Genomic DNA, 12,983 nt, shown 5'->3' with positions numbered 1-12,983 from the left:
ACAACGCTACACATAAAAACTGATGATGGTGGAAAAATACACCGAAACGTATTTTGATTGATAAATAGAGACAATAAATGACTGAAACCCAGGAATAAGTTTGATATTTTTTAATGAATTTGATTTAATATATAACTAAATAGATATTTCCACATAAACAAGGAGCTTTAACTGGACCAAAACTGCTTGGCATCAATGAAATATTTTTGTGATTCCCTACCTGACCGGATCATTCCACATCAGCTCCCAAGCCAAAGAACTCTGATTGTCTGGCTGACTAAGCACAGTTGGGATGTCGTTGATGGCTGTTATCACTGGGCACAACCATGGAGGAGGCGCTCCGCCATGACAACAAAATATCTGCAAGAAGATGAAATTTCCAAAGTATTGACACTCATCTGAAAAGGCTCACCTTTCCATCGACTGTAGCCGCAATGGGCATTGTATCAAACGCGTTATTAGCAGCATTCCAAACCTCCGTACCCAGTTTTTCCCCCAATTTTAAGCAGCACTCCCTGCAAAACAGTACTATTGAGTTTTTCTGCAATTTTTACTCTTTCACACAACTCTTCGACTTCCTGCTCTCTTCTTCTTACTTGTAAAATGTGAACATTTTCTGTACCTCCCTGATTTCGTGGTTACCTCTCAGCAAGTTCACCTTGTTTGGACTTTGCAACTTGTAGGAGAGCAGATAAGAAATCACCTCGATACTAAAAGACCCGCGATCCACGTAGTCGCCCAGAAACAGCAAGTTGCAAGGGCTGAGCCCCGGGCCGATATGCCATAGAGTTCGTTCAAAGTAGAGAAGATCAGCGACGTTTCCATGAAGATCTCCTGGAAGATCCATTTTCGGCCTACTTAGTGTACTTGCACTAAACCTTCTGCATTCTGAACTAAGTACCCATAATGTAGACCGGAGAGCTGAGCTCCAACAGTCTGGGCTCGTTTCGGAAAATCTCCCTCACTTGGTTGCACACTTGGATCAGATTTCTTGCATAGGTAGGCGGGTCTAATTGGCCCCAAGTGTAGGACGTTTTCGTGTCTTTGATATTATTGATAGTGGTGAGGTACCTCAGCCCCTTGAGCACCTCGTTCGACACTGAGCGCTGACTGAAAATGTCCAACGACGTTCTTTTGTTGTATTCGTTGATTGGCTGTTTCAGTGTGGTAGCTGACACCGCTTCTTGGATCTAGATCAAGCGTTCCGAACAAATTCAAACAGTTTTTTTGGCAAAGTGTACTGAATGCCCACCTCTTTCATTTCATCAATATTGATGGCCTGGCCGCTTCTTTGAATCTTCACAGTATGAACGGCAATTTCGTAGTCAGTATTTTTTAACGTCATTTTTCCTCGGGGGCTTTCGGCCACAGTGCCGTTAACTGTGCCAGGCGGTTTGGGCAGCGCATAAGAAGCATCCAGCAGCGACGATTTGTCCTTGTTGTCCCTGGATTGGAACCGGTGAACCTTTTTGTTTCATCAGCAAAGTACCTGCCGACGAACCCCATGTCCTTCAAGTATTTTACGATACTGATCCCGGACCGGAAAATATGCGACGTTCCTCGGATTTTCAAGTCGCAAACCGCTCTCAGAAAATCGTTCACGTTGATGGTTTGAGAGTCCGTAATTGCCATCGCCTTATACGTCTCTTGCGTCTCTTTGACCACGTTGGTCGCATCTATTGGCAGCTTTTTCGACTTTCGTAGGTCCAAGATCAAGTGCTTGAACTCCTCGGATTTCCAGACGTTGTCTCTATCCCGGTCGTAATACCTGGAAAGGCGCAGATCATCGCAGCAACGTACATGAAGGATGTTATACTGACTTGAACATGTATCTGCATCGTAGCTCGGCAGCTGTGCCTCCATGACCAGTATTGGGGTCGACTGACGCAAGGAAATAGAGCAGCTCTCGAAAGGACAAGCCGTATCGGTTGGCCAAGTCCGCGCACCTAAGCGAAGCCCTTAAGAGCTACAAATCGTCGAATACTACTGCTTTCATACCTGAAAAGGTACGGGGCCAGGGGCTTGGGCCACCCCACTTCGGAAATGAACTTGGAAAATGCTCTCAAATTCATGTACGTTGCCGGAAAGCACAGAGCAATGAAAATGCTCTTGTATATGTCTTCTTGTACTGAAAGACCAAACGTAACAGATGCGCTTTGCACCCAAATGAAACCGACCTAACTTATCGATTCCTGAGGCCTCGACGAGTTGCTGAAAGTTCGTAGCTTTGCCCGACACCAATATCTCGTCAGTGATTTCGCACACATTTTTCGAGAAAATCATGTCGTCGGGCGGATCTATGTTCAAGTTGGCCAATTCCGCCTCCGTGGTCAACTGGTAGAGTTCTAGTAGTTCCGGCGATTTCAAGCTGTTGCTCTGCAGAAGACCCAACAGGTCGGACTCGGCAATCCAACGAATTTTCCCCCGATACTGTCAATTAAGGAAAATAGTCGAAGCGAACTTAGAAGGTTCAATGGGGCGTACTTTGCCCATGGTGTTTTTCGTCTTGTTTTTAGTAGGCAGGTCCACGTTCAACTGGAACACGCAGTGGTAGTACGTAATGCATCTCTCTGCTCCCGGATACCAGATTTTGTTTAGACGTAGCAGCTTCACTGGGGATTTGCATCCAACTATCTGCATAACATCGGGACTCAAGCATTCTCAGTTTAACCATAGTTTACTGCTTACCTCTTGAGCTTCTTTGCCAATTAATCGGGCCCAACTCACATTTGTGTCGGCTTTGACGGATGGCATCCAGTGATCGCTATTGGCGTTCTCCAAAGTCAGCATTAAACTGTTGTCTACTGTACAATAGATTAGCAAAGACAATACATTTGTGGGACCTTCAAATTGGCACCCTGACATGCTGTTACAGCCGCTTCTACTTGCAAGAGGTTGGCAAAGAGTGACTCTAAATGTTACATTGACATGCTTGACAATGCTGGCACACTTTTGCAAGGGAGGGCTGGTGACCATGCGCAAGGGTTGGACGACGTTTTGCTTAAAAAACTCCTATTTCTTGTCACTGGAAATATTGTACCGAGTGGAATAAAAGTTGGAAGCTGAAGAAAGAGTTTAATACTCGGCCATCCACCTACAGAACAGGAACAAACTAACTTCACAAACAGTAACAGGCGGAAAACTCGCTTTTCCGACTCCCGGAGTTTAACCTCTTCTGCACTCAGGCGCGGCTGTCACTTCACTCTCCCCGTCGCTTTTATAGTTTTCTCCAGGTATTCCAGATAGTTCTAGAAATCTCCAGAACAGGTGCGAAACTTCCCGCTTGTCAGTGTCATATTTGACAGTAAATGGGGCTCCCCAGGCCATTTCCGTTCCTCGTAAGTTCCTCTATTAGTAGCATGTGAACTTTACACTTACAGCTATAAAATGGAAGAATATACGTGGCCTTTTGCTAGCTTCAATTTATTGCAGCATTAAAATAGGTATGTAAGTTACAGTAAGTTTTAGAAACAAACTAACTAGTTGCTACTACTAATACTTCATCTCGCCAAAGAAGATGTAGCCATTCTCGTAATATTATTAATAATGTTCGTTTTCAGCTCTAAATCAATTCTAGTGTCCTTTAATAATTTCTCCTTTTCCCTCAAAGTCTTCTCCAAGTCTTGAATTTGCTGCAAAATGCCACAAAAAACTAAAAACAATTTCTCCTCAAAATATCACTCTTACCGTTGCCAAATTCTTGTTACTTTCTTCGGCCTTTGTAATCTGCTCTTTCGCCAATTGTTCTTGCTTTTCTTGTTTTTTACGTGTCTCCTCCAAGTCGTCAAGTGCACTCTGCAACTTGGCCAGTTGGTTTTCAGCGTCTGCTAATGACGCCCTACACTCGCCCAAAGCTTTGTCTTTTTCCAAGAACTGCGAATGTAGAACTTTGTACCGTCCTTTCTCAGCATCGCATCTAAAAAAATCTCTTGACAACCACCGAAAAACAATGCATTTTCTGCATTTACTTATTCCGAAAATTTCGCAATTTATTCTCTAAATCTTCGGCCTTTGTCGTTACTTCTTCCAGTTTTCGAGTTATGTGCAATTCGGATTGTTGAAGTCTGGCATTTTCGGGCGTTAGACGCGATATTCTAAAATTTAACAAACCGTTGGTAAGAATTATCACAGTTTTCCTACAAAACTTACCTGTGTTGCAAATGTGTGCAGTGTTTAGTAGACGCTTCCAAACTGGAAAGCGCCGCTCTTTCTGCTTGCGCAAGGTAGGAAATCTTAAAATTGTAACACTCCATCAGCTCTGAGGTTGCCACGTTGTCGATTTCATTTCTTGCAATTGCCTTCTGTAACGGGGAAAAGACTTACCTTTGCATGTCACTTGAAAACGATCTCATTACCTCGATATTTTCCAGCAGAATATTCAATCTCTCAGATTGTACGACTGGTATTAAGCCTACGCCAACATCCGCAGAGATGTTGAGATGTCCACAAGTGTCTGCAAAGAAAACCACCTTGCACAGATGGGCGGAAGGAATAAAATTGCCTAATATACCTGTTGACATGAAGGACTGTAGATTAGCTAAAGCGAATGAGACTTTACGCGAACAGGTCAACGAAAGTTCCAGCGCCAATTGCTTCACATTAGGTGGACTGCGGCTAATCGCTTGGGCAATAACAACATGGATTTGCCTGTTAACAAATTTCTACTTTGCTCAAGTGTTAGAGTAGTAAGTGGTCTATCTACCTGTCATGTAGCAGTTCATTTAAATAATCCAGCCACTCATTACTGCGCTCAGCTAGCTTAGCTAGCAGTGCCAGCGCATAAAGGTACAAATTTACAGCTTCTATTTTGCAGGAACTAGGCGAGTCTCCAGAGCGAGGCGAGCTGTCCCCCAGCAAAGAAGCGAAGATGCTTCGAAACACATCCTGCTGTATTTCCTGCATGACCTTTTCACGCATCGACTCAACTTGAATCATTGCCGTCAACAACTGCAAAAGCGCTCCTAGTCTGTATGGAAGTGAATGTGTAGACAAACAAACACTGCAAGTAACCACATGCAAACTCGTACCGCTTTATGAAATCGGTGCTGGCCATCATTTTTTCATCTTGGCAGCACTTTAGAGTGAACATGAACATTCTCAAACTGGCCATGAGAAATTCCAAGATTTTGCTTTCGTTTTGATCCACATTAATGGCGATGTCGCGAAGCACGGAGAGAGCTCGGTAAGATGTAGTCATTTCTTGCATCCAGTTTAAGGCCAATGGTATTATCCTGCCGTAGAGGCTGGATATTTGAGGCACTTTCGCTTCGATCAAGAAATCGATGAATTCTAGAAGTGCCTCAACACATTCCAGGTCTTGGTCGCTTTGGTCACTTGATCGTTCAATTAGCTGGGAAAAGTGATTTTTTAACGGAATTTCGAGAAGAAGACCTCGTTTCGCTCTTACTTCCAAAATGCTGCCAACGCGCTCACCATACTTGTCGTAGGCAGCCAGTGCGGAAGTCATTGCAGGATTATTCTTGGCAAACACCATAAAGAATTCAATCACTTGCTTAAACACGAGATTGTCCCTTTTCCTGTAAGTCTCTATACAGGCCATGAAAGTGTTGTCTATGAGCTTAGGGAACAAGACGCCAGGAATATATCCTGAAATGTCTTCCAGAATCAGAGCCATTTCACACACGTACAATTCAACAATCATGCCCTGAAATGGAAAAAAATTGAAAAATGCCCAGTAGGTGGCAAGCCGGCGAAAAAGCGGTCTACCTTCAATGAGAGACACATCCTGATGAACTTTTTCAAATCGGTATGATGTTGTAATATGTACACGCTGGATACGTTCTTGTAGCACAGGTTTACCAGAACAGCCAAGGAGAGTTCCAGAACTTCGTGATCCGGCTGCTGCCTTTCAATCCACTTGCACAAACTAGTAATCAAGTGTGTTATGTGGGGAATCTGCCATTGAATTTTGATGCCGCAAGTTATGTTTTGCACCAGTCTAAGCAAGCTGACTTTCTTTTTGGTGGGCAATTGGTCGCACATCATCCTGGCAAGGCATGGCAAGAACTTGTAGGTGGTCATCAGAGCTTTTCGAGCCCCCGAGTTTTTGCAGCAATTTAAAAGCACATCCACACAGTGCCAACTTGTCAGAGATCTCGGTTCCAAGTTGTTCATGAGCTCATAAATACTCAGAAAAAAATTGCCTGCCATGTTTGTGTCCGGATCGTACAGGCTCAAGTCCAAACTCAAACTCAGCCCCTGAAAGAACTCTTGAAACCCTCTAAAAACCACGTACTACTCGTACGTACCTGCAGATATTGATTGATCATGTTAAGTTGATCATCGTTCCTCGTTTCTAAGTACTGCTCAACGGCAGTCACCAGCATCTTCATTTTTAAAAAACGATTCTCCAAATTGTTACTTCCATTCAAGCTGTTTACAGCACTTATGCTACCGAATAAATTAGGGTTTCTTATGTTCCCTGGCATCTCCATTATGAAATGATTGAGCAGAACGAGTCTCCACTCGTTGATCCTCCGGTTGAAGGATATTTTTGCTTTGAATATTTTTCTTAACCAACTAAGTAGTTAGGTCAAACAGGAAATGGTTAAGAACGATTAAGGATGAGCAGACATACCGAAAAAATACTGCTGAAAATGAAAATCAGGAATGAAACTTTTCTAATTGTTTTTATAAATTGGCAGTTGCTTGACAGCTCAACGGTTAAAATCTAGATTTGGTACATTTGGCAATGCTCAGTTAGGCATCAAATATATTTTCAGAGAATCACCATTCAACTAGGAATGTTACAAGCAGTAACAGAAAGATCAAAAAATTATTATCTGCCGTATATTTTATCAAAAAAGTCTTAAATCTGTATAAACATTTTGTTTCCGGAAATATATTTTGCTTGAATTGTTCTTTGTAAATCGCTTATCCATTAAGTGAAGTTGCATTAGCCTTATAGGTATAACAAAAATAAAAATGATATGTTCTAGCTAAAATTAACATTGACTTCTAGTTAAAGTAAATGTTTAAATTAAACTTTGGGGCGCTGGCAACGTTGGGGAGCTTTACGTAACTGTCAATTTGATTACTTGTCAGTTAGTTTCAGTTCTTTTTGTTTTAATCGGTTCGCGCGAAGCTGCGGGGTTTTCAAAATGCAGGACTTTTTAAGAAACTTTCAAAACCTAATCAGAAACGACAACGCGCGTACCGATAATAACGTATTTCAGTTGTACTACAAGTTTTCAGTTATCATGTTTTTCGTGTTTTCCATACTATTGTCTAGTAAGCAATATTTTGGGGATCCCATTCACTGCGACGTGGAGTCGCTTAAAAAGGAAATTGTCGATGTTATTTGCTGGTCGTCGGGAACCTTTACCGTCCAGGAAACGCTTCAAGGTATGTAACGTTTATGTGGTACTCGGTTTTATTGCTAACGTTGAGCATCGTATAGTAAGTAGCAAGTGGTGGTGTATGATCTAATGTGTTACACTACAAAGTGCTTAGAACAAGTACTGAGTTGACTTTTATTGACCAGTAGTATAAGCAACAGTGTTAATGACAGCATTCCATTTTTTATGATTGATGTCGAGGTTAATAAAATGGTTTAATAGTTCTTTAAAGTAAGTTTTCCAGCATGAAAACATCAATTGGCATAATTACATTTCTTGTCAGTGGCTATAGATATATGCATCAGATGTGTCACTTGCCTAAAATTCGTTGTTTATTTAATGATACCTTCCTTGTGAACAGAACGCCAATTCTAGTTTGAAATCATTTGAACAATGGAAGCGTTATTTCTACATATGCCCTCTCATCTATGATATTTTGGTGCTGAGACTGCAATGAACCATTCATGATTGATTCATTCATGAAGGGCGTATACTCTATAGCGAGCATGTGAACGCATAAGACAATTGTAGATATTTCCAAAAGTTGGAAGTTGTTTCCAATTACTCTCTGAAACTTTAGCATGAAATGTTCAATTTTATTGCGAACTGTTTCTATTATAATTCTCCTTTTGCTGCAGACACGTACTTGTCCTCCCAATCATTAGGTGGACTTGGTAACGAAGTAGGCAAGACCACCTATTCCCTTTTGTACTATCAATGGATATGTTTGCTGTTTTGCATACAAGCCTTACTGTTCTATGTGCCCAGGTATTTGTGGAAATCCTGGGAAGGAGACCGTCTGGGGCAAATCGTTAAGGATCTATGTGAGTACTTTGATATTCCTTTGCTCTTCCTTTTCGTATGTTGGGTTTAAAAATATGTGTACAAACCCTTGTTTTTATTTATCTCATAGGTGGTCCTTTGGTATCTGAGAAATGGACGAAATCTTACAAGTATAAAATCAGAACGTACATCTTGAGCAACGAGAATCATAACACTTTCGCGTATCGCTTTGCTTTCTGTGAATTATTGAACTTTATAATTTTGGTAAGTGCGGGGACGGTGATAAATTGTTTACGAATTTTCACCTCTGTTTATGTATTAGATTTTCCAATTCGTTTTGATGAATTGGTACCTGAATGGCAATTTTTCTCATTACGGATACGAAGTTATGATCGAACCATGGCCGTACACGTTCAACAAAGTTTTCCCTAAGAAGACCAAATGCACGTACTCGAGGTTCGGTCCGTCAGGATCAGTGCAAACACACGATGCGCTCTGCATACTGCCATTGAATACTTTAAACGAGAAGTTCTTCCTGCTCATTTGGTTCTGGATGATTTTTCTCTTTGCGGTCACCATATGCGCTTTACTCTACAGAATTACAGTGCTCACCTCGCAGCAATTTCGAATCTTCTTGCTAATGGCCCAGGCACGCAGTTTAAGCAGGAAGAAAGTCAAAGTTGTTGGGAAACGCGTGTCTCATGGGCAGTTTTTCCTTCTGTATAACATCGGGAAAATGTTGAATCCCATTATCTATCGCGAACTACTGATGTCTATCTTTGAGCACTTGTCCGACAAGGACCCTAATAGTTTAGATTTTTGATGTTTTTTTGTTACATTTACAAGGTTTCCTTTGTTATCCACAGGATTTTGTGTTATTTTTAGTGTCGTGTCGAAGTATTATGTTTATTTTTTGAGAAACTACTGTTTAAGTGCATTTTCCGCCACAAGCCGTGAGCAGTATTACTTGTTGTAATGTAGATACATATTCTAAGTACTTTCTGTTTCTTGTTGAATCAAAAGAGTTAATTTTAGGACTGCGTTATGTTTATATTACATTTTATTACTAAGTGCCTTCCTTATACAGTGTATATCTATAATTGTTCCTTATATAGTTGCAAACCAAGTGTTTGCTTTGTTACTATCTAGTTAGCTTTAATATGGCAACAGTACCGTTATCCGCTTTGGAGAGATTTAAGGACTGTGCAATAATATGATGTTTTCTATTTCCATATTAAAACTACATTTTTGTGCTTTGCTCAATTGGTTGTTTTAATTTTTTTGGATTTCAGTATCTTGTAAGCTTCGATAATTTCTTTCTGTTGTTTATCCAGCTGTCTCCGCATGGCGTGCGGCAAATCTTTGCGCTTCCCTTTCTTGTTTATGGATTTTGAAGCGTTTGAAACACTGCTTTTCGTGCTATGCAGCGGCCTATTGGATGTGCCGCTACTGTTCTCGCTATTTGAGAATATTGACTTGAGAAGCAGTTGTTTTTGACCAGGCTAAAGAAAAAAATGAGCCAAAATGTATAAAATGATTCGAAGTTGATGCGCACTTACTCTTGGGGTTTCTTGCGATTTATCAACGCGCCGGGGGGCCACTAGAGACGGCGGCGCATGGACAATTTCTCCAAACTTAATCTGCTCTTTCTGTGGCAAATAGCTGTGATCCTGATCAGTGGCCAATTGCTTTTTTCGCTTCTTTTCCGCCTGTTTCAACGCCCATTTTTGGGACTTTGTTAGCTTTGGCTCTGAATCTGCACGCGGTTTCTTCTTTTTTTTCTTCGTTTTGGCTTCCTTATTTTCCTTTCTGACTTTTTTCATAAGAACTTGTAGTTCATCTTTGGGTCGCTTCTCCACTCCTTCGACCTATGAGGTAAAAACAACCGCTCTAGGTAAATGTGGATCAATTCAATGTTGTGACTAATAATACCTCACCGTCTTCATTTCGCTTGATGTCCACATTGTACTTATCTTCAAAGGCCGTTTCTCTGATGACATCTTGACATATTCTATTCATTCTCCGCTTAAATATCCAATCACTTTCTCCAGGGCGCCTTTCAAACTTTGGAAATGGCTTCTCTGGCTTTCCCTTGGAAATTTTTGGTTTTTGCGCACTTTTTTCTTTTTTCTTTTGCTTCTTGTTAAAAAGTCCCTGTTTTGCCCTATTCTTCAGCTCAATAATACGTGAAAGACTGCGAGGAACTTGTTGGTCTTCAGGATTCAAGGGCGGCGCATTGATTTTGTCTTTGATTCTAAAAAACGGTTGCATTGCAAATTTGACTATTGATCATTGATTGGATCACTTCACTTACTTTGCCAATCTTTCAGCTTGTTGTTTTTCTGGATCGTTCACTCCCCTATGTTTCTTACCCGGGATTTTACGTCCCATACTGTGTTCAGTGAAATATTTCCTAGCAAGTTCTAAGAAAGTAAGGCTATGTTGTGATGGTTGTGATGGACATAGAGGTTACAAAGAACACTTGTCTTCTGTTGCACTTTTTTAAATATTGCAAACGGAATAGATAAAGACAGCCTGGTTAATTCGAATTTTTGTTGGCTGCCTTGATCTGTAAACCTTTTTCAACCTTCGAATAAATCTAGCGACCTCTATCGAAGGGTTGAAAAATGTTTACAGACCAAATCAATTAAGCAAATTAGCCAATAAAGTTTTTGAAATAAAATAAATAAATAATAAACAATCAGCGCTTTGAAAAGCTTTGCCGATGTGACAAACTTCAGGAGTTTCGTTTCTATGCGCTGAGGCAGAGACTTCCGAGCATAGAGAAAGTAAAATATTTACTAACTAACTAACATTGGGTTACAAACAACTTCAGTGTCATTCTTCGAATTTAAAAAAAAACTCGAAAAATATTAGATTTTTGCGTTTTACTTGTCTGGACAAAATGGCGCATAAAATTTAAAACAAAATGGCGAATGTATAATTAAAGCAAAATGGAGCATGAGGAGGATGGTATTGTGGTTATGCATTTAACTTGTGTTCTTACGTAGGCGCTAAAAACTTGCTACTAATATAAAATATATTTAAAGTTTATATTTTGTGCATGGTTAAAATTTTTAATATTCAGATAGATGGACTGGTCCAAATAAAATTTCCCAAAAATCAGGTGTTTCCTGTTATTTTTCGAATTTCTTCGGGTTTCTTCGTTGAGCTGGGAACCGAACACACAATGGAACGAAAGACAGTGTTCATAATTGCAGTTTTCAATAATAATAATTTGATTGAAGTAAATATATGGCTGAAAAATACTCCAATGGCTGCTAAAGACTTTAAGTAGGTAGTAAGAAAAATTTTATAGCATACAGCTGTGTATTTATTTGGCCACATAATGACAACGTATGAACAGTAGTCCAGTTGACGACTTGTGCGGTGCTTGGTAGTCGATCAAATCAAAACATGGAGGGTGCCGGAGCTTACGGAGGTGGAAAGGCCGGAGGAGCTTTTGACCCAATTTCCTTCGTTCAAAGGCCCCAAGTGATCCTAAGAGCAGTTTCCTGGGTAAGTTGGATGCTCAATTATTTAATTGGGCCCTTCGTTTGTTCGCAACGGTGCACTGGAACGGTCCAGGACAGAGGGAGGATATTGATTTTTAACTGGTCATATAGGTCACCCTTACTGTCATCCCCAGCTCGCCAAGTTAATGTTTAAATAATTACATTTCTTGGGGATTTTCATTAATTGGATTGCCGCAACGTATTCCATTTAGGTGAAATTGGCCAATTTTGGAATGTCAATATTTGTATGCTTTTATTGACAATAAATGGCATAAACATTAACTATGAGCAAATTTGGGATCCGCCTATTTCAGATTAAGGTCAAAGTGTTTCAAGCACGAGCAAATTTGACCATAAAAACTGCAATTTATCGTCTATTAATGGCACTTCCATACGCCCTATAAATGGGGCAAATAAGCGGCAGTCACTGTCAAAACCTTTCAGGATTTAGTCGACAAGAGGGTCAGTGGAAAACTGTACTGTTAAACTATTTGTTTATGTGTATTGGCAAAGTGGTTTACTTAAATCTTGACGCCAGCAACGATTGTTGATGGTGTTGAAACTGGTTGAAAAAACACGCTCATCTCCCATGTCACTTGCAGCTCTTCTCCATAATAGTGTTCGGATGCATTTCATCGCAGGCCTGGCAGCCTGAGGCAGATGGCAAGAAACTGGTATGCCTCTACAATGGAGACACTAACGCATGTAATTATGGCGTCGGTATTAGTGTTATTGCATTTCTGGCCAGCATGGGGTTCCTGGTAGGGGAATACCTGTTCGAACAGATGTCCTCGGCCAAAACCCGAAAACACTATGTGCTGGCTGACTTTGCCTTTTCTGGTAAGAAAAGAGCAGCGTTTTCATTGTGGTTTTAACTCCCTATTTGTTTGGTTTCAGCTTTCTGGGCGTTTTTGTATTTCGTGGGATTCTGGTACTTGTGTAACCAGTGGGCCAAATCGGCTACCCCCAGGAACGATGTGGGCGTCAGCAATGTTCGGGCGGCCATCGCCTTTTCCTTTTTCGCAATTTTCTCCTGGGTACGTTGTTGTTCCACCTGCGTAAAGAAGTTAACAACATTTAGAAATGTTTTCCGGGCTTTGAAGCCGTGGTCTATGGGAATTTCTTCCTTCTTCTTTCTTCCGACTAAGAATCGGAAAGCACGGGAGATCACTTCGCCCACTGCCTCATCGCCTTTGAAAATGTCCAGCGCAGTTGTGGACGAAACGTCAGGAAGAAATTCCGATAGACCACGGCTTCAAAATAAAAAATAAATTACATTTAGGAATGTTTTCCGGGCTTTGAAGCCGTGGTCTATCGGAATTTCTTC

The 12,983-nt window shown here is 40.9% G+C and overlaps 5 protein-coding genes and 1 long non-coding RNA gene across 8 annotated transcripts in view; 2 read left to right on the top strand and 4 right to left on the bottom strand.

Moving 5' to 3' along the window:
* The window catches only part of LOC109536709, a 3,839-nt gene extending 626 nt beyond the window's left edge, over window positions 1-3,213 (bottom strand). Inside the window, exons 1-12 of the mRNA XM_048663489.1 lie at window positions 3,083-3,213; window positions 2,689-3,025; window positions 2,485-2,634; window positions 2,178-2,430; window positions 1,999-2,128; window positions 1,821-1,946; window positions 1,502-1,768; window positions 1,253-1,445; window positions 902-1,190; window positions 597-834; window positions 413-515; window positions 221-360 (exon numbers count right to left, since the gene is read on the bottom strand). Coding sequence (XP_048519446.1) covers window positions 221-360; window positions 413-515; window positions 597-834; window positions 902-1,190; window positions 1,253-1,445; window positions 1,502-1,768; window positions 1,821-1,946; window positions 1,999-2,128; window positions 2,178-2,430; window positions 2,485-2,634; window positions 2,689-2,976 — 2,177 coding nt within the window. The 5' untranslated portion in view covers window positions 2,977-3,025; window positions 3,083-3,213. The remainder of the gene's footprint in view (window positions 1-220; window positions 361-412; window positions 516-596; window positions 835-901; window positions 1,191-1,252; window positions 1,446-1,501; window positions 1,769-1,820; window positions 1,947-1,998; window positions 2,129-2,177; window positions 2,431-2,484; window positions 2,635-2,688; window positions 3,026-3,082) is intronic.
* A 77-nt stretch (window positions 3,214-3,290) lies between these two features.
* On the top strand, window positions 3,291-5,023 carry LOC125503518. Of its 2 annotated transcripts, none has more exons than XR_007280937.1 (3): window positions 3,291-3,443; window positions 4,371-4,685; window positions 4,814-5,023. It is a non-coding gene; the product is annotated as an uncharacterized LOC125503518 (long non-coding RNA). The 2 variants fall into 2 exon arrangements; XR_007280936.1 differs by having other exon boundaries at window positions 3,361-3,443; window positions 4,374-4,685.
* On the bottom strand, window positions 3,407-6,652 carry LOC109536708. Of its 2 annotated transcripts, XM_048664059.1 has the most exons (11): window positions 6,270-6,651; window positions 5,728-6,219; window positions 5,408-5,665; window positions 5,028-5,350; window positions 4,703-4,966; window positions 4,511-4,647; window positions 4,356-4,453; window positions 4,150-4,301; window positions 3,969-4,094; window positions 3,688-3,916; window positions 3,407-3,632 (listed from the first exon to the last, which is right to left on the bottom strand). In XM_048664059.1, exons 1-11 carry the CDS (start codon window positions 6,453-6,455, stop codon window positions 3,501-3,503), a joined length of 2,397 nt encoding a protein of 798 aa, XP_048520016.1. In that variant the 5' UTR covers window positions 6,456-6,651; the 3' UTR covers window positions 3,407-3,500. The 2 variants fall into 2 exon arrangements, with proteins under 2 accessions (XP_048520016.1, XP_019758595.2); XM_019903036.2 differs by having other exon boundaries at window positions 4,356-4,647; window positions 6,270-6,652.
* Window positions 6,653-6,804: 152 nt separating this feature from the next.
* On the top strand, window positions 6,805-9,107 carry LOC109536749 (innexin inx2). The gene is made up of 4 exons (XM_019903104.2): window positions 6,805-7,365; window positions 7,997-8,182; window positions 8,272-8,405; window positions 8,464-9,107. Exons 1-4 carry the CDS (start codon window positions 7,122-7,124, stop codon window positions 8,962-8,964), a joined length of 1,065 nt encoding a protein of 354 aa, XP_019758663.1. The 5' UTR covers window positions 6,805-7,121; the 3' UTR covers window positions 8,965-9,107.
* A 279-nt stretch (window positions 9,108-9,386) lies between these two features.
* Window positions 9,387-10,533, bottom strand: LOC109536750 (coiled-coil domain-containing protein 137; the record flags this gene model as incomplete). Its single annotated transcript, XM_019903105.2, is given in 4 exon segments — window positions 9,387-9,643; window positions 9,701-10,009; window positions 10,074-10,395; window positions 10,456-10,533. Coding segments are annotated over 4 exon segments (951 nt in total). The 3' UTR covers window positions 9,387-9,400.
* A 1,875-nt stretch (window positions 10,534-12,408) lies between these two features.
* Window positions 12,409-12,983, bottom strand: part of LOC109536625 (guanine nucleotide-binding protein G(o) subunit alpha) — a 6,132-nt gene continuing 5,557 nt past the window's right edge. Inside the window, exon 7 of the mRNA XM_048664061.1 lies at window positions 12,409-12,710. Within this exon, the coding sequence (XP_048520018.1) occupies window positions 12,528-12,710 (183 nt within the window). The 3' untranslated portion in view covers window positions 12,409-12,527. The remainder of the gene's footprint in view (window positions 12,711-12,983) is intronic.

Source organism: Dendroctonus ponderosae, unplaced genomic scaffold (assembly GCF_020466585.1).
Source record: "Dendroctonus ponderosae isolate FM_Combo_2020 unplaced genomic scaffold, Dpon_F_20191213v2 Dpon_F_20191213_2, whole genome shotgun sequence".
Classification (NCBI taxonomy): domain Eukaryota; kingdom Metazoa; phylum Arthropoda; class Insecta; order Coleoptera; family Curculionidae; genus Dendroctonus; species Dendroctonus ponderosae.
Note: the sequence above shows the minus strand (reverse complement) of the source record. Positions and strands in the feature narration are given on the sequence as shown.

Excerpts from the sequence above, each read along its gene's own strand:
- LOC109536708 (XM_019903036.2), bottom strand. The coding sequence starts at position 6,455 with ATGGAGATGCCAGGGAACATAAGAAACCCTAATTTATTCGGTAGCATA. Across the intron at positions 5,666-5,727 it reads GGATGTGTCTCTCATTGAAG|GGCATGATTGTTGAATTGTA; the intron begins GTAGACCGCTTT and ends TTTCCATTTCAG. Across the intron at positions 3,917-3,968 it reads TTGCGAAATTTTCGGAATAA|ATGCGATGCTGAGAAAGGAC; the intron begins GTAAATGCAGAA and ends AGATTTTTTTAG.
- LOC109536749 (XM_019903104.2), top strand. The coding sequence starts at position 7,122 with ATGCAGGACTTTTTAAGAAACTTTCAAAACCTAATCAGAAACGACAAC. Across the intron at positions 8,183-8,271 it reads GCAAATCGTTAAGGATCTAT|GTGGTCCTTTGGTATCTGAG; the intron begins GTGAGTACTTTG and ends TTTATCTCATAG. Across the intron at positions 8,406-8,463 it reads TATTGAACTTTATAATTTTG|ATTTTCCAATTCGTTTTGAT; the intron begins GTAAGTGCGGGG and ends TTTATGTATTAG.